The sequence below is a fragment of the Colletotrichum destructivum genome, chromosome 8 (assembly GCF_034447905.1).
Source record: "Colletotrichum destructivum chromosome 8, complete sequence".
NCBI classification, from domain to species: Eukaryota; Fungi; Ascomycota; class Sordariomycetes; order Glomerellales; family Glomerellaceae; genus Colletotrichum; species Colletotrichum destructivum.
Genome location: NC_085903.1, coordinates 997,636 through 1,022,777, shown reverse-complemented (window position 1 = coordinate 1,022,777; position 25,142 = coordinate 997,636). Strand labels below are relative to the sequence as shown.

The 25,142-nt window shown below is 53.4% G+C and overlaps 7 protein-coding genes across 7 annotated transcripts; 1 reads left to right on the top strand and 6 right to left on the bottom strand.

The window, feature by feature from the left end:
• Positions 1–427: 427 nt before the first annotated feature.
• Positions 428–2,549, bottom strand: CDEST_12161 (uncharacterized protein; the record flags this gene model as incomplete). Its single annotated transcript, XM_062928317.1, has 2 exons — positions 428–2,059; positions 2,115–2,549. 2 exons carry the CDS (start codon positions 2,547–2,549, stop codon positions 428–430), a joined length of 2,067 nt encoding a protein of 688 aa, XP_062784368.1.
• Positions 2,550–13,710: 11,161 nt separating this feature from the next.
• Positions 13,711–16,969, top strand: CDEST_12160 (Putative meiotic expression up-regulated protein). The gene is made up of 3 exons (XM_062928316.1): positions 13,711–14,731; positions 14,784–14,973; positions 15,030–16,969. Exons 1-3 carry the CDS (start codon positions 14,469–14,471, stop codon positions 16,278–16,280), a joined length of 1,704 nt encoding a protein of 567 aa, XP_062784367.1. The 5' UTR covers positions 13,711–14,468; the 3' UTR covers positions 16,281–16,969.
• Positions 16,970–17,341: 372 nt separating this feature from the next.
• CDEST_12159 (uncharacterized protein) lies at positions 17,342–17,824 on the bottom strand (the record flags this gene model as incomplete). Its single annotated transcript, XM_062928315.1, has 1 exon — positions 17,342–17,824. One exon carries the CDS (start codon positions 17,822–17,824, stop codon positions 17,342–17,344), a length of 483 nt encoding a protein of 160 aa, XP_062784366.1.
• Positions 17,825–19,563: 1,739 nt separating this feature from the next.
• CDEST_12158 (Putative MFS transporter superfamily) lies at positions 19,564–19,842 on the bottom strand (the record flags this gene model as incomplete). Its single annotated transcript, XM_062928314.1, has 1 exon — positions 19,564–19,842. One exon carries the CDS (start codon positions 19,840–19,842, stop codon positions 19,564–19,566), a length of 279 nt encoding a protein of 92 aa, XP_062784365.1.
• An 89-nt stretch (positions 19,843–19,931) lies between these two features.
• On the bottom strand, positions 19,932–20,274 carry CDEST_12157 (uncharacterized protein; the record flags this gene model as incomplete). The annotated part of the gene is made up of 2 exons (XM_062928313.1): positions 19,932–20,018; positions 20,095–20,274. 2 exons carry the CDS (start codon positions 20,272–20,274, stop codon positions 19,932–19,934), a joined length of 267 nt encoding a protein of 88 aa, XP_062784364.1.
• A 1,481-nt stretch (positions 20,275–21,755) lies between these two features.
• On the bottom strand, positions 21,756–23,415 carry CDEST_12156 (uncharacterized protein). The gene is made up of 2 exons (XM_062928312.1): positions 22,593–23,415; positions 21,756–22,495 (listed from the first exon to the last, which is right to left on the bottom strand). The coding sequence occupies exons 1-2, from the start codon at positions 22,835–22,837 to the stop codon at positions 21,937–21,939; spliced, it is 804 nt and encodes a 267-aa protein (XP_062784363.1). The 5' UTR covers positions 22,838–23,415; the 3' UTR covers positions 21,756–21,936.
• A 371-nt stretch (positions 23,416–23,786) lies between these two features.
• CDEST_12155 (uncharacterized protein) lies at positions 23,787–23,981 on the bottom strand (the record flags this gene model as incomplete). Its single annotated transcript, XM_062928311.1, has 1 exon — positions 23,787–23,981. The coding sequence occupies one exon, from the start codon at positions 23,979–23,981 to the stop codon at positions 23,787–23,789; it is 195 nt and encodes a 64-aa protein (XP_062784362.1).
• Between the last annotated feature and the right edge of the window lie 1,161 nt (positions 23,982–25,142).

Genomic DNA, 25,142 nt, shown 5'->3' with positions numbered 1-25,142 from the left:
TTTCAGGGCTATGCTAACCTACAGCCATCGCAGATGAAAGAGGTGCAGTTGGCCTTGAAAAAACGTGCAAAGTACCAAAACGCAGTAATAAAAAGCCAACCAAGCCAGAAATCAAACCAAACCAACCAAGCTAAAGTACTGCCATCGTTCCCCAGAGCCTCGTTTGCTTAGACAGCCCCTCTTCCTGTATGTCTAACTGCACCATGCTGTCTTCTGTCTTGGGATTTAGCCATGCGCCCCTTTCTTCTTTCTAACCTTTCTTTCTAACCTTTCTTTCTATCCTCTTTGAGTCGCCCCCCCCTGTCATTTCACAACTTTTCCCAGGCGAAAGCAAAGAAAAGCATACTCAAGAACCAGAGTTTGTCTTCTCATGGCGCGGGGCCGAGGGTTACTAGAATGGTCGGTTTATAGTTCTGTCGAACGGGCCTCACCAGAACCGACTCTCCTGGTGCTCCTTGGTATCTTTGACAGAGTTCTTCCAGAGAACGTACTCCCAAGACTGGTTACGAGCCCTTTTCTTGTTGATATGGGCCCATTCGGGAACGGCTTGCTCTGTCAGCGTCGGATGGTCCATATAGATACCCTGCAGCTCCTTCATCCGGTCGACCACGTCGAGCAAAGCGGCCTCTCCGGACGCTCCGAGGACGACGTAGTCCCTCTCGAGCGCGACGAGATCCTGCACCTGGGGCAGACTATGGTGGCTCTGGACCGCCTCAATGCGAGCCACGCTTTCGAGGGCCGGGGAGCGGGCGAAGGGGTTGACGAGCAGCGGCGCGACGACGTCTTGGAGCTCTTGGTACATAAACCGGCCGGGGCGCCGCACGTCTCCATCCGGCGAGGAAAAGAACGCGTCCAGGAGATCCCTTTTTTCGGTAAGCCGATGGTGGGTCTCGCCGTTCAGGGCGTAATGCAAGTCGCAGACGCGACAGACCCAATACTCTAGCCGCCGCGTGTCCATCTCCGGGCGAAAGAAGGGTCTGATAAATGTGTTGCTGCATCTGCTGCAGGTGTGTTTTTGAAAGTGCTCACGTCTCTGGCGGCGCTTCAACTTTCGATCACAGCCCATCAGCAGACTCATCACAACCTGGTCCTCGAGGTCTTCTTTGACATCGTCCGGAAGAAGAACGTATGACGGAGGGCTCGCGGCCGCGTCAATCCAGGTAAAAAGATGGTGAAGGAAAACCGCACCCTGGCCGGGCTTCATCGGGACAAGATCGAAGAATCTTCGAAATTCCTGGCCTTTGGAAAGAAGGTCGATGCCCATCGGCAGAGCTTTCATCGCAGCCAAGAAGACCGTGGCAAAGATGCTGGTCAAAACGTTGGTGTTGAGCGGGTCCCAGGAGACGGTGTGAGTACCAATGCAGTTGTTAGACCGGTTAGAGTAGGCCCGGGGGTAGAATTGCAGGTTCATCGGGTTCTTTGCTACTCTCTTCGAGTTCCAGTGAACAAGGTCGAGGATGTCATTGATGTGACCGACATGGAGGAGCTCGCATTTGATGATCCCCATGATCTCAAGTTTAGGGCAGGCCATGAGGATCATCTCAATGATCCGAAGGTCCATCATGGGGACTTCGTACAAGCGAAGAGCCTTCAGAGCGCCGCCATACTGGCTGAGAGACCGCACTGTTGTTCCGTTAGCATCAGTCTTCATCAAGTATTCGACTGACTTACACAAGGGGACGTTGTATGAAATCTCCCGCAGATGGTGGCTGGTAACTTCTGCAAGGGGCACATTTTGCTCGCGATGTGCGGCACTCAACCTGACCTCAGCGTGGAGAAGTCTGTGGTGATTGACCAGAAACGGGAAAAACTTCTCGTATGTGTTCGCATCCGCCTTGTTATCCTGTGCAATGTTCCACAGGGTGTTGCGAGTTCCATGGCTCAGCCACGCTTTCGGGATGCCCTTTATAGCGCTGGGAACGATGCTGCGATCTCGACCCCTGACAAAAAGGTTACGACCAATTCCAATCGTCGAGCGGCGAGTGTCATCGATGCCGCCAAGCGCGGCCGGGAGCCAGTCGCAGTCTTGGTAGTCGCCAAGGGGCAGGTGGAATCGAGACTGCGGCAAGTTAGGGTTTTGGAAGGGGACGGATCGGTACCGAGTCGGAACGCACCACGTAGATAGCTACGGCATCAGAACAATTCTTGGAAGCAGATGCTAACCTGCCGACGGCTAGGGTATCGATGGACCAAAGGATAGCGACCACTTCGTGGCCCACGGGCACGACTGCGAGCATCAGTTCGAAAAGAGTTGGCTGGCTAAGAGGCACAGCCTCGTCAGATATCTGTTTTTTCTTCTTGCCAGAAATCGACTGGCTCGTCTTTGTTTCCTTACCCCGCAGCTCGTCCCAAAATGCCGGTTCAGGGAACTTGTCGCGAGGTAGCTCGGGCAGAGAGCCCTTTCCGCCGGTCAATACATCGGTTACGATGTTCAGCTGATGATCGCATTGCTCTTGATATGTCCTGCCGACTACTGGGTGGCACTTGCCGTCTTTGGGTATTCCGAGCTTCATCTCTCCACGTCGGACAGACTTCTTGTCGCAAGTCATTGTGGATGGCTCTCCGTTCCTTAGCGGCGATATAGGGTGAATCAAGGGAGACGTATCGTCGAGTTCACCTAGGTAGATGAGACCAATATGGGCGAGGGAGAGAAAGAGTACTTGGGAGAAATGAGCAAGTAGCAGCAGCAGGAATTCAAGTATCAGAAGAGGGAAAAGCCAAGCTGCGAAGGAGAGGCGTAAGACAGAGAATGCCGAGGAGAAACTCAGGTAAGTAGAGGTCACGGCAGGGGATAAATCCAGTCGTTGATGGTATTCTCGATCCTGAGATAAGTTTAACTCTTAAAATAATTTGTGAGCAGGGTAGGGCAAAGCTCGAAGTTGTGTAACGTTGAGAAAGGGATGTATCTGAAAGCCCAAGGTGAAGTGAGTCTTTATAGATGACTGAGTGTGAAGGCACGCGATCCACACAAGCCCAGAAGGTGAGGCCAAGATCCCGCAACTCGGCAGTTCTTTCCTTTTGTAAGATCTAGCCCGTTCAAGGTGAATTTCGTGTGAACGGAGAAGTGAAGTCGATCAGAGAGTCCACAACGTAGGTGTGAGGGCTTCAGTTGAAATCCTGGGGCTTGTTGTAAAAAGGAAAAAGCAGGAAAAACAGTTGGCAACCCCAAGCTGAGTGATTATGGGCAACGGTTCAAGGTAGGTTGGAGAACTTCAGTATAAGTCCTACTGGCTTTGGTAGCTTGTTCTGGGTGAAGATTGTGTTGTGGGTTGAGAAAGGAGGGCAAGGTTGGTTGATAAAGATGTGAAAATTTGATGCCAGGAAATGCAGGGCAGTTCAGGCTTAGTTGTCGAGGAAGGAACCACCTACCTAGTACCGCTGATACTGGCTTCCAGAAGTTGAAGTGCTCTGGCAGGAAAGTTACGGCATGAGGATTTTGAGAGCAGGAGATAATACGTGACCTGTCCCTGGAATTGGTTACCAAGCCAAAGCTGCGGTACTGTGTGTTTAGCCTAACTGGGCTAACGAGATTTGCGTTGTATTTTTGACCGTGACCGGGGGATTCAGTTCGTTCTACGCCGGTGGAACAGGCGTTCACTACATGGAATACTGATTGTTTGCTCTGAATGCAGAAAGGTGGAAGGGCTTCTCTTGCATGTATTGCAACTGTATAAGAACTTGGACAGCTCTTACCCAAGTTAGGGTTTGGAAAGAAAGGGTTCAATCAACCTGAAGTGCAGAGAAGGTCGTCATTTTAGCGTGCCGTCGTAAAGGTTTTGGTCACGGGAGCACTTACACCTTTTCAATACCACACAGGAGGGATATACTAGGTCTGAGTGGCTCTTGTAATAAGATACCCAGGGAGTTGTTTTAGGCATCGCATGTGTAAGAAAGAGACGTAAGTGGTGATCTTTTTCCGCTAGAGGTCCAGTTAATACGAGCGATGTATGTTAGTAAACGCCGCGATGAGCTCTGACAATCAAAGAGGACAACTATTTACTTGTCTCTTCCTCTCCCCAGTTCTTTTGCACATTTTGAAGAAACCATTTTGAAGAAACCATTTTGGAGAAACCCCTGGATGACACTGGTTTCAACTCTGAGTAAGACATGCGACTCTGTTTTCCTTCGAGCATTGGTCGAGGAGAAGAAGCATAGACAGAAGTCTCAAGCTTTTGCTTCGACTCATCATATCCAACTTCACACCAACTCTGTTCTACACGAATATCATTCCTGTATCCTGGAATTCGTTCCAGAACACATAGGGGTCTATACACTACATCATCTTGTATTTTGGCAATGCAAAAAATGTTACGGGCCGACTTGGGATGTACCCCATGCAGGTTGATATGATAATGAGCAGCAGCTCCTTCGACCGTGTACACCAGACCAAATGTTAGAACAACACTGTGCCCACCACAGAAACATATAGGTGATATGGTCAATTCTAATCTGCCAGAAGACCTTGTCTCTTTGTTCTTGACTAGAGAACGATTATTAGCCAAATTCCATCTTGATATCCACATGGGAAAAGGGCGACCAAATGGAACCAAGAGAGTCTTGATCATCCCCTGAGTTGTACAATCGTGATCATAATGTTCCGAGGAACACATATCCATTTTTCTTTCCCCGTAACACAATAACAACCAGCTAGAGGGCCTGTGAGGAAGTCGCCGATTGCTACAAGACTGCATGTTTTGAGGCGAACATCCCGCAGCTTTTACCAATGTCTTCGTCTGCCTTGGCTATCGAACCTATCTACAATATATTACCGCCTCAAGCAAAGTGTAAACTCAAGTCGGACTCGACAGCCTGTGTCTATCTTGATCTAGAGAATGCTGACGGGCTAGGTCTGTGTCATGGTCGTACACGTTAAACCAAAGCCGCCAGTCAAAGGGATGAACACAGCGAAGAGGTAGCCAGGACACTGCTTTGCGACATCCTATAGAAACTATGGCAGTCCCAAGATTTGAAGGGATGGGGGATAAGGGCAACGCCCGAACCTCTTTTTACTGAACGATACCGAGATCAGAGCGGCTTTCCACGACGAGTCAGGGCGATGCCGAAAAGAATGGCAGGGTCAAGTATTAACGTCAACTTCAAATTTGATAACGATATCGCGGCACACATTATATTGACTCGAGTGAGAGTAGAGGGTCGCCGCTTGCAGCGTATCTGCGTATGAAGACTGCAAGCAACTCTTCGAGGTATTTGCATTGAAGTCAATCGGAGCAGAGCTAAGCTTGAGATGAACCTCAGGCGAGGGGTCCCGAAGCGTCACAAAGCATATTGCAAGTCCGTCTCGAAGTGGCTTGGCTCTCCCTTCTGCGACGTGATAAGAGCTGCACCCTCTATTGGAAGTACTGCGTGAACCACTGACCAGCCAGCCTCACAGATGACGACGATCATGGCCGCTAAGCCGGATGGTGCGGTTGGATGAGCTTAGGGATTCGCGGCACTGGCGGCGAAGCCGGCAAGAGGCACACAGTGTCGTACGGTAGACGTCGGGAGTCGAGCAATGCGACCTACCCCCAAGACAAGGAGACTCATGCACCCTACCATTGCTCGATGGCGGGCGCTTGACTCGCGGTGGTGCGATACAAGCACAGGGGCGCGGGGAGCTAGAACGTGGCGAGGGGAAGGAGCCGAGAAGCAAGGCGCATCATGTGCATGCCAATGGCGGGGCATGCATGAACGTTTTTGGTGTGCCAGTTTTGCCAGTGTGTGTCGAGGATCGATACCTGAATGGTGAAAGCATCGAACCCCGGGCGGACCAGATTGAGAACACCGTCACCGCAACTCCAAGATCTTCAATATCTATGGACGACGAGGACGCCCGCCGACTCCTTTAAGAGTAAACCTCGAAAAAGATGGAGGCGGCGGCGAGAACGGTCAGCCAGCAGAAACTAACTTAACAGGTGGGGAAGGTTACACCTTGACGCCGGTCGATGCCCGCAACCACCGCCGACTATTGTCGATAACGAAGTGTTTCTCGGTGCCCGCAAAACAGGGTAAGTTAGTCACATCAACAAAACCCCGAGGCTAGCAGGTCTCAGGTTGTCTACCTTTGTTCGATCCTGCTTCCCCTCAGCTGCCACATGGACCCTCATTATGAACAGGTCAGCTCTGCCCAAGAAAGTAAATAGGCCTGGGCACAGGCATAGAGATTGACCTGGCTACTTTGTCACCAAGGACAGCGGCGAATTTTTTTTAAATTTTTTTTTTAAATTTTTTATTTTTTTGGGGTTTCTTTGGCAGGCAATGAGAACCTCGCCAACTTCTGTCTGCAGCAGAATACCTGACTTTTTTCGCCTTGTCTCGGCCAACCCCTCGCCTGCATCGAAGCAAAGACCCGACAAGCATTAGGCTGACGACGGACGTCCTGTGTTGCACCTGGTTGGCTGGCTTGGCGGTGTTGGTCGGCTTTGCTCACTAAGGCCATCTGATCCATTACTGGGACCTTGCTGGGACCATCAGTGTCGGCTCTTTTCAACAAACTCCGACGCACAGCGTAGTTGAGGCAAGAGAATGCGTGGCGAAGTTGGAGATGATTGTTATTTTCCGATCGGTCCTAGTTGCAGCGCCGTTGGTGTGAAGAAAGTTTTCGATTGGATCCTCTGCTGATGAATATCCCATGGTTGAACCGTGGATATGTGTGAGCAGGTATTGGGCTCCTTTGACCAAAACGGAAAGTATCCTGCTTCTAGAGATAGAAAGAAGACAGGCGCTCAGCTTCAAGCAAGTGGTTGAACCCGGCAGACCGTTCCAGAACGTTGGGGTCATCTACCACTCGACATCGACAATGCCGGCTGTTGATGCTGTTGCAACGAGTTTCATGGCACCCGAACGAAATATTCGACCGGGTAAGCCGTGGGTGCCGGGCGAGCCGAGGATTGCGGTGGTGGTTGCAATGCTCCGTGGTGCATCGATGTTTCACTCCGCAAATTCCGTTATGAGCTACCCCAAGGCCGTCTGTCTCGGACATTGGACGACGGCATGCTGTAGCAGGTTGATGTGTAGAAACGTCTCCCAGATGCAGGGCTAAGAAAACATCCCACGTGAAGGCGGTCGATGCCTAGCGATCAATGCTGGAGCAAGTTAGCGATTCTGCGTGGATGAAATTTGGGGCTGATCTTGATAGGGGCAGTGTGTCAGTTGACACAGGGCGAGGGCAAGCCAAGAACGATGCAGAATAGGCGGGTCATGGGCGGCATTTCAAACGGTACTATGTACAGTAACTATCATTGCTTCAAAAAGGCAAATGGAGTGCGATCATGCGCATGCGCAGGAGAGACAAGGAGGAGGGGTGATGTGCTGACAGGCCTGCCGGCCATGGCAAGGAATCGGGGATCGAGGGTGCGTATCCTATCGTCGCGGACCCATCAAGGTTCGTGGTTGCGTTCAACGTGGGACGGATAGGGTGCCCAGACAGTCGACAAGAATGGGAATCCTTCACAGTAGGCCGACTGACCACACGCCGCCTTGATGAACGAAGTTTGAGGGCGCAGAAGAAACCGGCTTGGATGGCCTCAGGAACTTGGTAGGTGACATGTGCATGGCTTGGCCTCAGGCTTGACTGCTGGTGACTGGGAGGAAAGAAAGAAGGAAGACACGTTCTTTCCACGACTTTCTATGTCCATTTCCATGTCCATTTCCATTCCTTGGCGGCTCTCCTTTGGCGTGCTTTCTGTGTAAAGTGCAATGCATAAGTCCTGTGTACCTGCTAAAGTAGATTACACCGAAAAATACCTACCATTTCCGACATTTTATCACAGTAGATGGATGCTACTAGCAATCCGTAGCCTTGTCAAAATAACAGGCGGTATGCAAAATCATGATAGCAACCATCACTCTCACTCACAAGACCCCTGCCCGCTATCTCGGGTCCGTCCTCGAACTACCTACTTACCTACGATGTACCGTGAACATCATACGGCCCAATAAAACATGATTTGACGAAGCCCAGCCCCGACATGCTGCAGAAACGCTGTCACGCGATCATGCCATGCCATGTCACACACTTTGATACGATACCATACTTCATCGACGGTCACGCGTATCTGAGACTGCAACCTCAACTTGAACTAGGGCAACCGGCTACGCGATGTTCCAGTTCGTCGACACAGATCAGGAAAATGGCGAGATGCCCCTGCACCAGAAAGTGAGGAGATGACGATGTCGCCATCCAACCAAGCAGGGCCGTAGGTACGCGGCGACCCGATGAATAGTCTGTTGCTGCTCGTCTAAGATGCCGTCACCCAACTCTATTCCTTTCCTGCCCGAATGCCATCGTTCACGGCACCTGTCGAAGGCGTCGCCGCTCAGTTCTGCAGAACCGAGCGGACCTAGATTATCTACATTGTGGCCAGCATGATGTTGTCAGAATACCCGCTTGGGCGACAAAAAAGTTGACATCGTGAGGGATCTTCTGTTCGAGGGGCAAGTCACGCCCGGCTCCGAACCTCGTCCCACAACGATGAGCTGTTCTCCGGCAGCCGGGCCTCTCCCTGGAGCCACAGCCAGCGTGACTGGTCATGGTGTGGGGCCGGACGAAAATCTAACTTCCCAACCCGGGAAGCAAAATCAAAGGAGAGATGGGACAAGGATCAACTGACAGGGTTGCTGTGGCTCGACAGTCTTGAGGGAGGTACGCGCAACGCGCAGCACGCACATGGCAGGACCACAGGGCTTGGTGGTGGCATCTGACGGCATAAGTCAACATTGGTTCAGCTGTCAGCCATGGGCATCCTGGAAGTTGAATCGCATTCCACGGGTGGCTCCCTCGCTCCCCATTCGACAGCCTCGAACGGATCATATAGCGGAACAGCCTCGAGCTCAAGAATCTGGTCGATGTGCGTTGGTACCCAGGCTATGGTTTGCGCTATTCAGTGGGCCAAGGCATTGATGCCAGCATGACCCTCCGAAAGTCGTCTTCTGCAGTCACGTAATCTACTGCCGGCTGCCAGTTATCTGCCATCGCCCGTCAGCCCCTTTTGGGACACTGACCTCCGAACCGTAAGGCTTTGAGCAAAGTATGGATACTGAGCGCGACTATCCATTGATCACTCAGGTCAGGTCAGGCACGCTTCGGGGGGAAATGGCCAAGTGTTTTAATGGGCTCGCGATGGTAGCGCCGCGCTGGAACCCCTCGAAGCCAATAGTGGCTGACTTGGACGGCCCAAGGCTCTTCTTTGTTGAAATGAAGGCCGTGCCCATCAGCGATTCTTTTTTACAACTCGGCGGTGGCCGTAATTTGCCGTCCCTAAGCATCTGCATCAAGGCCCCGTAACGGATGGCCACCCAAGCAGCAAGCAATGTCCAAATCCAAATGACATTGATGGAGGGTACGAGCTTGCTCCGTTAGGAATCTGTATTTTGGGGGTTCCGGCGGGCTGGAGTTAGCCTCAGGGCTCTTGGCAGGCCTGGACTGGTGATGCACTATGCGCGCTCAAACAGAATGCTCGACAAGTGCCGTTCAGAATTCGGTCTCGTAATTGATCGGTTGGCAGAGTGGCCAGTGTGTGTGCCTATTTGTGTTTATCTCTCAGGAGTCGTCAGAACCAGGCGGTGGAGGGGGTTCAAAATGCCCAATTCTTATGCCGTGGTCCTGAGAATCACGAGAGGAAAGAAGAAAATCCCGTATATAGTTGTACCGTACCCTCTGCCCCATGAGAGACAGGGGAACGGCCCCCTGGGCCACTACATCCCCCGTCTGTCCCTCTCCGTTGCCCAAGAGAGACCAAGACTAGGCCTGGCGGCAGCTAGGGTTTTTGGATCAAATGTGCGGAATGGATCCCAAGTATCAAGGGCTTGTGGACCTTGGGTTGATTGGGATTGGTGTGTGTATCGGGGCTGCTTTTGTTTCTGCTTGTCATGAGAAAGAAAGAAAAAATGGCCCCCGTCGCTCTGGCAGCCTGACTGCGGACTGCGGTGGATCCCTCATGCCGGCCTCAGACGAGTCTTCTTTGAACGACTTCTCCTTTTTCAGGTCCGCCTGCCGTTACAACGACATGGAATGTCGGCGCCTCAGAGCCTTGAGGGCCAACCCCCCTCCCTCCCCCGGAAGAGGAACTTGAACACGCAGACATGGCGCCATAGTGCATTTTACACCAAACACATTTGGACCCAAAACAGATACGAAGTATGCGATCGATGGACACCAACGAGGCAACCCTTCGTGGGAGGTAGCCGGAACTGCATCTAGTGTACCTATACAGTGTGCAGAGACATGTCGCATGCATCACGATAAGGGAACCCGTCTGTGCAGTGCCCATATGTATGTTGGACTCCCGGAAAACGTCCAACGCACACGGACGACGGTGACTGGCAGCCCGTCTTGGAGACCTGGACACACTAAAGATAGGAGGAGATGGAATGGCGCTTCTCTGCACAGTCTGGCAGGCGCCCTTTGAGGCTGGGCTGCCGCTTCCCCGACTCAGCTCGGTTTGTCGCTCAAAAGAGCTGTGGCTAAGAAGAGCGCCATCGGCTTGGTGCTTGACGACACTCACACTCCTCCTACTGTGCAGTCGTTTAGAGAGACCTGACTGACAGTCTGACCCCCATCCGCCAGTCACTTTTGTGTGGCCAATCCAATGAGGCATCAGCATGAGGCGCGCAGGCGGATCGACACGTCCGCGTAGGATGACTCTTTTGGCAAGGAAATCCCACTGTCTAACCTGAGTCACATGGTTGTAAAGAGGATGCAGCTAGCGAGCTAGCGGCGCATATCGAGCAAAGAGACGTCCTGGCCCCTCAGGTTTCTCCATCGTGGCCCTATGGCGTGGTTGTTTTGATAGGTTGGGGGACCACTTTCGTTGCTTATTTTTCGTCTTTGAATGTAGTTTTGCCTGTCCTTGTTCTCGCCCTCCCTATCATCATCACCCACCACACTGTACGACGCCTCTCTGGCCATGTGGATTATGGTCCAAGGTCAAATGAAGGTCACCCGTGGTCACTGGTGTCTCATCTACACCCTTGAAAAGGATGGCCTTATAGGACAAAGGCGCGTGCTGCCAAGTCTTGTGCGCGAGAGCTAGCTAGCGGTGGTCGCTTCTCTTAACCACTCTCCCGTTCTTAGCGTTTTGCAGTAGGCCACCCCGACGACACATGAGCCGCCCTGTTGCGATGGTCCTCTGGCGATGCGGCTTGAAGGCGACGAAGGAAGGATTGTCGTCGCTTAGCGGAAGAGTCCGAAGTAACGGAGGCTGCGTAGTTCCGGGGCAACGATCAGTTTTACTTGGGGTGGTGCGAGATGCAACATCTGAACCGCCACAGATGCCCAGCCATGCCGGCACTTGGCCGCTGGTCACAACGCCCTCCTCCTCTGTATTTCCAGGTAGTGTCGGGCAAAGAAACGGACTGGCAGGCCATACGATGTACGAGAGTAGTATGTACGCGGACTTCGGGATAGGGGATGATCGGACTGGGAGATGTTCCTGCGAAAAGGGGATGTAGTGTGCTTGCCCAGTCCAGGGCGATAGCCAGTCTTAGGACTTGAGGCCCCCTTCTCAAGCTGTGGGTCTTGACCGTGTCTCGATCTCTCTGAAAAAGATGGTGGATTGCGATGCGCGGCCTGTTGGAGGGTGAACGCTTATTATTAAAGGTGTGTGGTGTTGTCATGCTGTGCAAAAAAAAAAAAAAAAAAAAAAAGAAAGAAAGACCAAATAAAAAACTTGCATACAATGCACGAGAATGGAGCACATCAACGGCAGCCCTCGAGGCGCAACATGACGTCCAGCATGGGTTGGCTGCAGGACATCTCACGCGAGTGCTAGCCGGGACAGGTCGAATAGGTCCCGTTCAAGTAACGGCGTTTTTCCTCTTTCCCCCTCTCTTGTTTCTTTCCTCATCTAGGTCCATTTTCATTATAAGATTCGTCGCAAGAAGTATAGTATACCAGAAGTACAAAAAGTAGAAGACGAAGATCACGCTCGTTCATTCGTCCATCCAACATGCATTCCATCTCCTCCCGATCGTCGCGCGGTGCCCATCGAATGTAACGGTATCCATACCTTTGTAGATGTCTCATCCAACTTTAGAAAACGACAAGAGAGGCAAGGGCTAGCTGGCAGCAGACGAAAAGTGCGGTGGCAGGGTGAGAAGCAAGTATCTGGGCCATGCTGATCACAGTGCGAAATGAGTCACTTCGCGAAACGTTTCTGGAAATAATACTTAATTACATCGTCCCGCCGACAATGGAGAGTCGACCGCCAAAGCAAGACGAGGTACGGCCGCCATGTGGACGGCCGCTCGCCCCCTTTTATTTCTCCCTACCTTATCTCGACAGGAGTCGTAACGGTCAAGAAAGAGAGGGGGGGAGAGAGGGCTGTCCAGGTCTAGGTCCGGGCCCAGCGCGTATCGAAATCACCCACCCAGCCATCTCCTTCAGGTCCCACCGACTTCGGGTTGCAAGATGAAGGGGACGTTTCGCTATCCGTAAGACGGCCGGACAAACGAAACGGCCAAGCGGTTGCTGGGCCGTTGAGGCGCGAAAGAAGAAAGGGAAGAAAGAAAGCAAGAAAGAAAAATCTGCCACGCGGTTCCTCAACAATCCACATTTATCCATGGTCCTCTTGTTCTCATTCTTCTCCAAGGTACATAAATACACACACAAAGCAATCGTCTGGGAGTACAAGTACTCACAGCGTAATGTCGCCGCATTGGCGGAGGGACGACAACGGTTCGACCAAGGAGATACCAGTTGGAGAGAGACAGAAGCTTCAAGCAGAAAGGGAAAAAAAGATTGCCAAATGAAATAGGACGGTCACTAACGTCTGGGAATTGCTGCTAGAGTGGGTCTACAATGGTATGTTCCCGGCAAAGTAGCAGGGTCCGGGAAGATACGAACCCCTGACGCTGGCCAGAGTGTGGAAAGGCTCGTCCTCAGTCGCTCCCCTTGGTCAAGCCCCCCCTGGCAGTCTGGTAGTCTGGCAGTCTGGCCGTCGTCGGATACGTATGCCAAGATGGGAACAGTTTTTTGCTTTTCACCACGCAGACGCGGCGCCAAAAAAAAAAAAAAAAAAGGGAATAGGAAGAAAAAAGAAATATGCAATGCAGCTAAGAGGTGACCGTCCCGTTGAGGGTCTCGCAAATTTCGTCCCACTCGCTTGCGTGCAGCACAGGCCAGTCTGCGTTCTCGCTCTCCCACCTGGCAACTGAGCAGCACACGCCAAAGCGTATCGGCAGGGAAAGAGCTACCAGATGTATGCCCCACCCCTATTTTAGAGCAAAGTACCTGCCGTAGGATAAAGATACCTGCACCAGCGCGGTATCATGCGCCGCGCGGCAGGTACCTCTCCTCGCTAGATCGTCCCGTTCCTTGGCACCTCTCTATTTCCAAACACTGCGAGTCTTCTTGAAGGTCGAACAGCCCAGGCGAGTCCAACAGAAACCAACAGCAGGCTAGTGACAACAACTTAGCACTAGAAGTGAAGGAAGAGAGGTAATGGAGATAGAGGTCCCACTCACCAGTATTACGCATGGTCAGTGTACCGTTTGACACTGACTGGCCGCTGTCTCCCAAGTACAGAGCTGGGGAGGTAAGGTAGTACCTAGCGCAGGTAGTGTACGTCGTAGTAAGTATGATGCTGACAGGGCCACGACAGCAAGGGAAAGTGCCCCCCCACTAAAAAGTATCCGTACGGAACGGCTTCCCTCCAGACCCTTGTCTTTGATCGCACCTCACTCGTCGAACCTCACACACACACACACACACGCCTCTTGCCTTTCACACCGCGTCCTCTCCTTTGCGCCCAAGCTGCTCAGCGGACCGACCACCAGACCTCCTCGTCGCACTTGCCTGGGCCTCTGCTCTCGAGCTCAGACACCGCGCATCCCATCCCAACCCATCCACATCCACATCCCTCCCTCCCTCTTGCTTTACGGTTTGGCCACCGTCCGCACCGTATCGCGCATCTGTACCGTTTCCCCCAAGCAACGAGACAGTCCGAGCCAGTGTCGCCCTCCAAACTGACACTGACACGCTTTACCCTGATACTCCCACACGCTCTCTCTCAGTCTCTGCTCTCTTTCTAACAGGATTCAGAGTACCTCTCCCTGGCACACATACACACACCCTGGGGGGAGCCACTCAGGACGGGCCCACGCCTCTTTTTTCCTTCGCAAGGGACTAACTAACTGGACCGTGTGAACCTCCTTCAACCGGGCCTCCTGGCAAGGGCAAAGCCTTCTCCTGTCACGCTTCTGCGAATAAGTACCCCCAACGTCCCGCTCGACCTCCCGTTTTTCTTCCCTCCTTCTCCCGTCTTCCCTCTGCCACCATTTACAGGTCTTTTTTTCTTCTGCCATTATTCTCCCCTTGACTCTTGACTAAGAGATCACACCACCCTCTTCCACGACCAATACAGTACTTTCGGTAGTGCTTCTGATTTACACCTTTTTATTGTGATACCCAAGTCTGTCACCAGACTTTTTCGATACCCACCCCCCACTTTCTCACCTACACATACACAATGGCCGAAGAACAGAAGCCCGTTGAGGTCCCCAAGGAGACTGTCCCTGCCGTCACCACCGAGCAGCCCGCTGCCGAGACGAAGCCCGTCGAGACCACTGAGGCTCCCGCCGCCGTCACTGCCGACGCGACCACCGAGACCCCGGCCACCACCACCACCACCGAGACCCCGGCCGAGGCCGTTGCTCCCGTCGAGGAGGCCAAGAAGGAGGTTGTTCCCGTTGAGGAGGGCACGCTCGAGCACAAGGGCGCCAACTTCCCAAAGTAAGCCAAGCGCACATTTCCCGACTATGATTATACTGACAGCGTTTCACAGGAACTTCATCTACTCCAAGGAGTTCTTCTGGTTCGGAAACGATGCCGTCGATTTCAAGAACCTCTCTTCCTACCTGAAGAGCGAGAAGTCCACCGAGGCTGCTCACCACAACGCTGCTTGGGCTTCCCACACCGGCAAGGGTCTCCTTTTCTTCGGCGACAAGACCGCTCCTCAGGGCGTTATTAACTTGGTATGAACAATCCTTAAACTAGTACCAAAAGCAACTTACTAACAGTCATTTCTCAGGCCGACGCCGCCGAGCCCGCCGCTGATGGCGCCAACAAGTTCCACTTCACCGCTAAGGGCCACAAGCACACCTTCAAGGCTGCCAACGCCGAAGACCGTGACAACTGGATCTCCCAGCTGAAGCTCAAGATTGCCGAGGCCAAGGAGCTCGCCTCTACCATCGCCGAGACCGAGGCCTACAAGACCGCCCTCGAGAGCCTCAAGCCCGCCAAGAAGGAAGAGAAGGCCGCCGAGGCTCCCGCCGCCGAGGCTGCCGCTGTCACTGAGGCACCTGCGACTGAGGCTGCTGCTGTGCCCGCCGCTACCGAGGAGGCCGCCGTCAAGGAGACCCCCAAGGAGGAGGAGCCCAAGAAGGAGGAGTCCAAGCGCCGCTCTGCTAGCCGCAAGCGTGGTTCCATCTTCGGCAACCTGCTCGGCAAGAAGGACGAGAAGAAGGAAGAGAAGGAGGAGACCGCCCCCGTTGCCGAGGCCGCCAAGGAGGAGACTCCCGATGTTCCTGCGACTGAGGCCCCCGTTGCTGAAGTCGCTGCCCCCGCCGAGACCCCTGCTGCTCCTGTCATTGAGGCTCCCGTCGTCGCCACAGAGACTGCTGCCGAGGACAAGCCTGTCGAGGCTGCCAAGGAGACTCCCAAGGAGGAGAAGAAGGAGAAGCCTGCCCCTACCAAGCGCAACAGCATCTTTGGTGTCTTTGGCAAGAAGGAGAAGAAGGCCGCTGCCGCTGCCGACGCTGAGGCCGCTCCCTCCCCGGCCAAGGAGGGTGAGGTGACTCCTGCCGCTGAGACTGCCCCTGTCATTCCTCCCGTTGAGGCCACCACCCCTCTAGCCGTTGATGTGGCCAACCCCAGCACGGTTCCCGTTGAGATCAAAGAGACTGCTCCCGCAACCAACGGTGAGAGCCGCCCTGAGCTCAAGGAGAAGCGCAAGTCTTCCCTGCCTTTCGGTTTCGGCAAGCGCGACAAGTCCCCTGCCAAGTCCCCTGCTCAGTCTGACGGCGAAGAGACCGAGAAGGCCGAGAAGACCAGCACCTTCTCCAAGCTTCGCGCCACCATCAAGGGCCGTGGCAAGACTGAGAAGTCCGCCGAGAAGCTTGAGAAGACCGAGGAAAAGCCTGAGGAAGCCCCCGCTGCCGACGCTGTTAAGCCAGCCACCGAGACTCCCGCTGCCGAGACCTCCAAGGCTGCTGAGGAGCCGGAGAACAAGCCGGAGAATGTCGCTTCTTCCACTCCTGCCCCCGTCACAGCCGCCGCATAGAGTGCGAAGATTGGTTCGATTTCTTTTCCTCGCAAGTGGGTGTCTCGCTCATCGCACTCGGAGGAATGAGGCAGAGATCAAACCTATGACAACCGTCAAAAGAAAGAAAATATGTGCACGCATCGATCGGATCGAGATTCGGAGGAAGAGCAACAACATTACATGACAACTCATTTCACTCGGATGGGTTTGTTCGGGAATCGGATCTGCATTTCAAGATACCCCATCAAGACTGGTTCTACCTGATACCCTTTCCTATATCCCTCTTTTCAACATACGCATCGGAAGGCGAAACCCGGTAGGAGGCGACTCTATTCCAGTTTCGGTCTTTTTCGAAGTCATTTTCTCCCCGTCGTTGCTCTTTTTTGTTTGATTTGTCCCCTCTCCTTTTTTTTTTTTTACCAAGTATCGTGCTTTGATACCCAGTTATACCCGTCGCCCCAGACAAGAACACGAAAAGAATAGACACCCACGACAAAAAAAAATCGAAGATGCCTTGGGTCGACAGGATGGACGGACCTCTTGTGTTTGGTTCAACTCTCGGGCTAGGGTCAAGAATCGTCAGACTTGAGTTTGGAGATGTTGCTGTTGGCGGACGAAGACTGCATGGGACGATCTGTGCTGGCCACTAAGGCCGGCGTAAGCTCACTCGCATTCACTTAATACTTAATAGAACTTCGTTGCGTGTTGCTTAGTTTTGTCTGTTCACTCGTTTCGATCTCTGTCTTGTGACTTGTGATTTTGAGTCAGATCCGCGCTCGGTCTTCTTGGCCCAACGTGCGTACGAAAGTTGAACGGACGTAACGCGTGGATAGATGCGGACAACAGTCGTATCGATTCCCGTGATGTCCGAGCTCTGCTACCACCCCATGAGAGCTCCGAACCCAGGAAGGTCGCCGAGTTCCGTCCAGGTCAGGTCGTTAAGCGTGAAAAGGTCATACATGTTGATTTTGTCTTGCCATGTCGGCTTGCCTCCACGGCAGACTGGAGGCGGACGTGGAAATGTCCAGACACACAGTGCACCGCGCAGGCGAGCATGAGGGGCGGGGCAAAGGCACGGCTTACGATGTCTCGTCTGGCCTGTTGGCCCGCAGAGTCAATGTGTGTGCGTAAGGGAGAAAGGCTCGCAGGGTCACGAGAGGAGCGAGGTCATTCTCGCGTGTTTGACTGATGCGACCCAGCGTTTGCGAGAGTACCAGGGGGACACGAAGGGAGGAGATGGTCAAGGGGGCAAAGGACTCGCTCGGATGGGATAAGCTTCTTCGGCGCAGGCTTCTTTCTTCTTGGGTCTGGTTTGGGTAGACGGACGAGCGGTCGGCTCGTGCTTTGTTTCGTGTCAACGTTTGCTCTGAGAAACGCGGCGAGTTCGCTGAGTTGTCTCGTGAGCCTCCGTGCTTGAGCGTGTTCATCTTGACGTTGGGGCTCTGGAGAGGCTCATGCGGCAGCTTCCAGCTCGAGCGTCTTGAGGCGACGGCACCGTTTTTTTCTTTCTTGGCCTGGTAATACGGTACCGTACGGCAAATAGCACTGCTCACGGTCGGCATGGTGTGCTGGGGACTCAGGAAGAGGGTAGATGGAAGGAGGGAGCGGCCGTTCAACCATCCCACCCAGACTTGGGCCAGAGGACGCATGCAGCACGGATATCGCACAGTTGATCACAGAGCATGTTGTATGTTGCGATGAACCGAGACAGCAGGTCATTTGAAGTCTGTCGTCTCTAAAGACAAGTCAGGTCATGGTCGGCCGAGCCAATCACACAAAAGTGAGGAGAGAGAGATGTTGTTGGAAGGCGTACCCACAATCCAGCGGATCGCCTCGTACTACAGCCACGGCCGCATCCCAGAGGTTTCTATACTCTAGACTTGGAAGTGGAGGAGGGCTATGTGGGTTACTTTTTGGCGACCGGGAACACTTAAATCTCCGGGTTTTGTATAGTGTATATTGTGGAGACTTGCATGTTGATCGTGTCTGCGATGTGGAGAGGAGGTGACGTTGTCTAAGGGGACGGGTGTAAGCAGGTCCGATTTCTGCCGGTTGGCTATGTTTAACAACGCCACGACCGGCCTGTACGAAGATCGCTCTCATATGATCTATAGTCGCGGAGGATCAAGGAAATGAGAGTGGGCCGTCCTGGCAGAGTGGGCGGAGGATGAAGATGTGGATGGCAAGCCGGCTCTGAGAGATGTGAGAGCGCTTGGCCTGGACTCTCACCGAGGTGTCTCTGTACCGACTACCAATCACGTTACTCAAGCCAGCCTTCTCAGCTGTAGTCACTCACTATTGTTCTCTTGAAGCCGGGAGATTTCCTGGGTTCCTCGTCCCGAAAGAAACCGCAACAGACGCGTCAAGGTTCAGAGACTTGAAACCTACTCTTCTGTCAGGGAGAGATATCTCAAGGTCTGGGATAGAAACAGAAGTGTTTACAGCGGGACCCATCCCCCCTTTTTTAATTTTTGTTTTTTTGCCGCAACAAAATTTACATCTTAGCTGTCCTTTGCGTTGTACGACTGTTATGGTCATGCAGGTTACAATTTTCCCACCGGAAAAGAACCGAACTGTATTGCACGATGAAGTCAGCAACACAGTGCTGTTCTGTCATTTCATTCAAACATATAGAGAGAGAAGTAGCAAAAAAAAAAAAAAAAGGCAGAAGAAAATGGGGTGGGGAGGGACGTGGGTAGGAAGTATGATAACATATTTCACACCTGCGGATGCATATATTGGCGATATGGGATCACTATTTTTGGTTTGACTTCAGCCTTGAGAATGCAGCAAACACCTCGCACATTTGTATTGAAACAAGCTGCTTCAAACGACTGGATAGTCTTGGAAGCTGCTGGTCTTGCATGTCAGTGATACATGCAAGGTAGAGCTTTTGTAGCCAGTATAATCGTATGACCCATGACTCGACGAAGACGAAACCGTGTCAATGGTTAGTCGACATGTAGACAGGATATTTAGTACAACACGATCTTCCGAAAAAGAGAGCTAGATTTGCTTCGTGATATACAGGTAGGCTGCCATACATGAAGTTCCAAGAGCGAGTGCAATCTAGGCCCTCAACTGACCGACTCATCAGCGTCTGCGTCCTTATATTTGTTTACAAGATCCGCATGCTTGTATACGATCATCTCGATGATTTTCTTTAATAGAGAGATTCTAAACTCGGTGGGCCGTTGAACTTCGCACGGCGAGAGGAGGAGAGGATGTTTGAACCTACCTTGGTCTCCGGAAAGAAGTGGACAGCCATCAGGGCGATCGTGAGCCAGGAGCAGTATGCAATTTAGTACTTCCATGAAAGGGTTGACAAGTCGATGGAGTTGACGGACTGGCTAAAGAAGCTGGAGTCCTTGATTGAGCCCATCAGCAACGCCACGCCCTTGGCTCGGATCGGAAAGAGCAGGATCTCGATAGGGTAGGCGACGACCAGCGGACCCCGGCAGATGTTATACGCCGTGGTGAAGAAAGTGATGCACGAGATAATACCCGCGCCTGCAGCCGCTGACCGGATCCTGTCGAACGCGCTACCACTGACGGTCCAGCCAATCATTCCAACGAGCATTGCGGTCGTGGCTGTGAGAAACAGAGGCAGTCTACCAACACGCTAGACGAGGTTGGCACCGACGATGAAGATTGTCAGGTTTAAGATTTTTAGATCTGAATGATGACGTTGATGAGAGTGATGCCAATCGACCGCAGCACCGGGGACAGATAGTACAAGACCAGGGTTTTCGAAGACTACAGGAGTTGCTTTGATCAGAAAGCAGTTTCAAACGGGGTGACTTTGCATGGGTGGGGGAACCCCACAATCAACCCATCCGTCTACGCCTTGAATACCGTTCATCATAGAGCTGTTGTAGCCTATGCCCGCGCTGGCGATCAAGGCTCCAGGGACGAGGTAGTGCCCGAGGAGGTCAGGGTTGCTGAACAAAGCGTCGTCATGGTCGACTATGGGCTTTGACGACATTTCGAGACGCGTACAGACAAACACCATTTGTCGATTTTGTAGTTGATGGCACTGGGTGACCGATGTTGAGGTGCTGAGTCGAGGGATGGACGACGACTTATATCGTGGGAGAAGACTACACTGCGGTCTGTCGTTGGTTTTGCCACACAATCATACCTCCACGTCGATTTGCTTCTTTGTATGGAGAATCCGTTAACCGGGGGATGGGGACAGATGATGCCTGGCCTAGTGTCCAAAGCCCCGACGATGCTTGAAACGACTCTGTCCCAGGCCGCCCATGTTGGCGTTTAAGTGTAGAGCAAGGTTTCTGATTACCCACGAGGTTAAAGGATAAAACTGCCACTAACAACGAGCATATTCAGAGGTTTCCTGTGTCAGGTCTTCGGGAAAGACTCGACGTGCCTGTTGTTGTTGGCATCCCGAGATATATGCCGATACCCCCCGAAGTTCAAACACCGCCAACCCGTCCCGGAGGCGGAGCTCGACCCGGTTGTGTTGCTCCTTCAACATACCTCCACTAACTAGTCAGCGCATCTGTTACGAAGCATGATTCCTCTCCTCAACTCCGGGCCACAGCCACGCCACGGCCACTGGTCCACATGCCCGAACCCCCTTCCGATCAACGGACCAAGGAAAGAGGGCCGGTTATGGCGTGGAACCGCACAAGTAGATTAGCATGCATCTTGAACAACTCGATGCGCCTCTAGATGAAGCACTTGTCGAGTTGTTGACTACAACACGAAATCCGCCAGCGCCGTGCCACCAAAGTAGGTTCCCAACCGATCATTGACAAGTTTCCAGCGGCTCGCCTGTCTGGCGATAACTCGTGTCTCCTGTCCGGGCAAGACTTTTGGCGGACGAAGCGGGTTCCCAAGTTGGGATTCGAATCCATTGAGTTCTCTGACGACCCTAATCTGAGGACATTACTGGGTCCACAGGGCGCCTTGATTAGCCATATTTTGCGCAACAGCGTTGGGGGCCTCGTTCGCCATACAGATCGTGGAGCGTCTCGCTCGACTTCTGGCCCATGAGTGCCGTAGCAAAGAGGCGCATGCTCTTCCGGAGCCGACTATGAACATACACCGCTACACGCTCTGTAAGACGAGATCCCCCATCCCTAACGGAAGCGCAGCTACATGGCTGACTGTTTAAAAGGCGGGAGGAACTTCCAGTCCTACAGTGAAGACCCCCCTCCGTGACCGGGTCACTGGCGGCTGCCGCCTATGTCGCCGGGCTACAGGCTGAAGGGATCGCCACATCTCCAAAACACTTCGTGGGCAACGAGGGCTAGAATGGGCGGATCCTTGGTGTATCATGACAGCGTGAGTGCCTCGCGGCGAAACTGCAGAGGGCTGACCGTCATTGACGCTTCTGAGCTACAATTCAGTCAACAGCCACTTTTGCTCGGAAGCCAAGCGTATCCTATGCATAGTGCGCGACAAGTGGAAGTTTGTTGGACTCGTTTATCTCCGACTGGTTTGACACCTTCAGTTTGGTAGAGTTTACTGAATAGTAGATAGAGTAAAGTGATAAAAAGGCTGGTGGACATGCACCAGACGCATCCTCTGGAGCATAAAAGATGGAATATATCATTGTCCGTCATCACTACCACAACCGCCGGCCAATCTCGCACAGCAGACTCCCATCAACGCACCCCAATCCTCACGTATCGTCCAGATCTATCCAGCCTTAACCGTACTGCTGTCTCAGCGGCAACTTCCTGTCGAGTGTGTGAAACGCCTGCGTCCGCGGCGTATATGGCATGACCCTAGGGCTCGCAGGCCCTTTCATGTCCCTCATCTCCCACTCCCTGCCCTCCTTGGCATAGCTGACCGGCGAGATCCCACTCCCGCCGCTGTCGCTCGCGTCCTCGTCCTCGCCGTCCACCTTGTCCCCTTCGTTCGGCCAGCACACGTAGAGCGCGATGCCCAAGTTGGCAAGGTACAGCACAAGCATATACACCGTGACGGCGAAGGTGCCCTTGGCGAGCTGGCACGACTTGTACGCCCGGAATGGTCGGGCGTAGTCGCACGACTTCGCGACGTACCAGGCGATGCTGGATGGGTACCGCGGGTCGGCGTGGTCAGGCCCCATCTGGCCGTAGGCGGAGACAGTGTAGAGGGCGACCATGGCAAGGTTGAGACCCGCGGCGAGCAGCGGGAACCAGAACTTCATGATGAAGGCGACGAGCTTGACGAGTAGGATGAAGAGGGTAATGACGGAGATGGCAACGTTGAAGTCGGTGAGTCTGATGGAACCGTCAGCTCTGACGCTATGGGGATGTGCGGGACGCGTGCCCGAGAGGGATCCCATGACGAAGGCACGGGAACGGCAGGGGGACTCACGTTCGTGTCCATACGAAGGGAACATCAGGATACGGCTCGTAATTGGCGTAGGCGTACAGGATCATCTTGGGGTTAGAATTGAAATGGTTGTGATATCCGACCTCCCAAAGTTTGGTGCGGTATAAGTCCGGCTGGGCGATGCCGAAGAGGACGAGCAGCGGGACGAGGCCGGCGAGCTCGAGCGGCATCAGCGTCCACATCCACGGCCGGAGCAACCATTTCCTGCGCAAGATCTTGTATGCCATTCTGTAGTCTTGTTTATTCTTGATGTCGTACGGCGGGGGGTTGGTGCAATCCCCAGTTCCTGCGATGTTCGGCTCGACAACACAGGAGAGGAGGACACAGAGACAGTTCTTCTCGTTCGGTCCTGTCCTTAATTCTTCGCCAAAAACCGGACGTCTTTATGCGTTTTGCTATTGAGTCGGGGCGCGGTTGTCGCCGAAGCAAGCAACGGGATTTCACATCGGTCAAGCACCAGCACTCAACCTCAATGGAGAACCGAAATTCAATGCAAGCAAGGAAATGCCGGATTGCTTGCTTGTGTAGTCGTCGTTTCGACAGGCCGAATTCTTCGAGACAGAGGGAGAGGAAATTCAGAGAGAAAAGAACCTTCTGTCGGGTCGGGGTATGGATGGCAGTTTATGGGCCATTCATCCTCGTCCTCTGCAAGAGGTAACACCTTCCGTTCGTACCGTTCCTTCATCGCCATTCGGACGGGGGGCGAGCAAGCAAGAATCGGGTGGCCTGTCAAGCCCAGGCTTGCGGACATTGGACCACTGAGCTGCATGTGCCGTGGACTGCGGACGGTGCCATCACAGCGAGCAGATCCAATGAGGGGCCGAGGCAAGGAGGGCTGTTAAGCGCCCGGTTGGAGAAGGGTCGTTCTATTGGTTGCCCCCCGAGAGATGCGGCCAATGGGGACGGCGAGATGCGACGGTATGCACAATACCCGCCTCAGGGAGGACAGGGGTGGCGAGCGTTTGGGGACAGGGGGAAGGTATTGCCAATTCGATCTCCCATGGATGGCTGGGTCACTCAGCTCGTTCGTGAGATGCTGGCGTGATACAACAGGAGATGCAGCGTAGAAACCGGAAAGAAGCGTACTCAAGGGGAATCTGCTCTGATGCGCGGTGATGGCCGCTGCACATTCCTCGGCTAGACGGTTGTGGGATCTTCCGCGTGCAAGACGGGGGTTTAAGCGCCCTGCTGGAGATCCTTCTGGCGATATCCAGATGTGATGAATTGATATGGCGACCGCCGGGATGAACTTGTCCCGAAACAGTGGCGACGGCGGGAACAACCAGCGGCCCGAGACGCGGCGACACATGGGAATCGGGGGAGGCTAGGTCCACCAAGTGCCGAGCACGACGCACCACACTTTGCTGTCATTCAAGAGTCAATGCCACGTCCGCATGGGAACAACGATCCGACCGGACCGCAGATGCGAATGACGCCTCACCAAGGGTTAATAGAGGTGTCGAGGGAAGGGAAGGACAAAGTTGGTGCTGCCATCTTGTCGTCCCAGTTGAACATGGCCTGGCTTGCGCCGCCCATGACCACCATCAACTACGTTCCGTTATTGACATGTGTGGTTGAGATTGGCATTATTATTAGACTTTGGGTTGTTAACCTTGCAAGCACACAAGTATAAGACTCGGACGAACTCTCGGTGCTGTCCAGCTTTGTCAGAATGTTGATGTATTTCCGCAAGTCCACTTGCAGCGATCTCGAGGAAAGATGTAAACTCTTGCGTAAGCCGACGACGGTTGAGCTGCTTATCTGGGAGTCCTCGAATCCCCGTAATTAGAGGGAGGGGGAAGGGAGTGCCACGAGCCATGGTCCCTTGGTGATTCAGACCACCACTTGAACGAAGAAACGGGAGGCATGACGTGCGACCGGCCCCGCAGTAGATAAGCCCCGAGGAATGAGGCATCATTTGAACACTCTCTCCTTGAGGCATGAGAAAAGAACGAAGTCGGTTGGTAAGCATAGAGTAGGGCTGACGCTTGCCTCACAGCTGTCAGTGTCAACACTGGTCAGCCCGGCTCAGCACCAGCTCCAAGCGTGGTGGCCTTGGACGGAGGAACACCAATAAAGCAGCTGGACTCGCTCCGGCAGCTTCGCAGGCAGGTTGATGGCCGGCGATTCAGTCCGTTGACCATTTTGTCGTCGTCAGCAGCTCTTGAACCGGGACATTTTGTCCTGACATAGAATCACCGCCGGTGAGACGGCTGAGGCGCATCTTCGCACCCTTCTTTCGTGAAAATGTAGGACAAATGAGGAAAGGCGTGGCGCTCTCTGTCATCGCCTAGTCGTCTCACAACGGATACAAGGGCCCCCGAGCGCGCCCCTACAGGCGAAAGCATTTTCAAAAACTAGGAATGCCTTTCATCCCTCCGCCGATAATTGTGTCTTTTGGAGGTCTCTCCGGCTCCGAGGTAAGACTTTGGGGACATTGAAGTTGACGTCACACTGGTAAGCCGCACCGGACGACCAGCAGGTCTCAGCGACAATACGTGAGTGCCCCTTCGTATCTTGATAGGACGATAC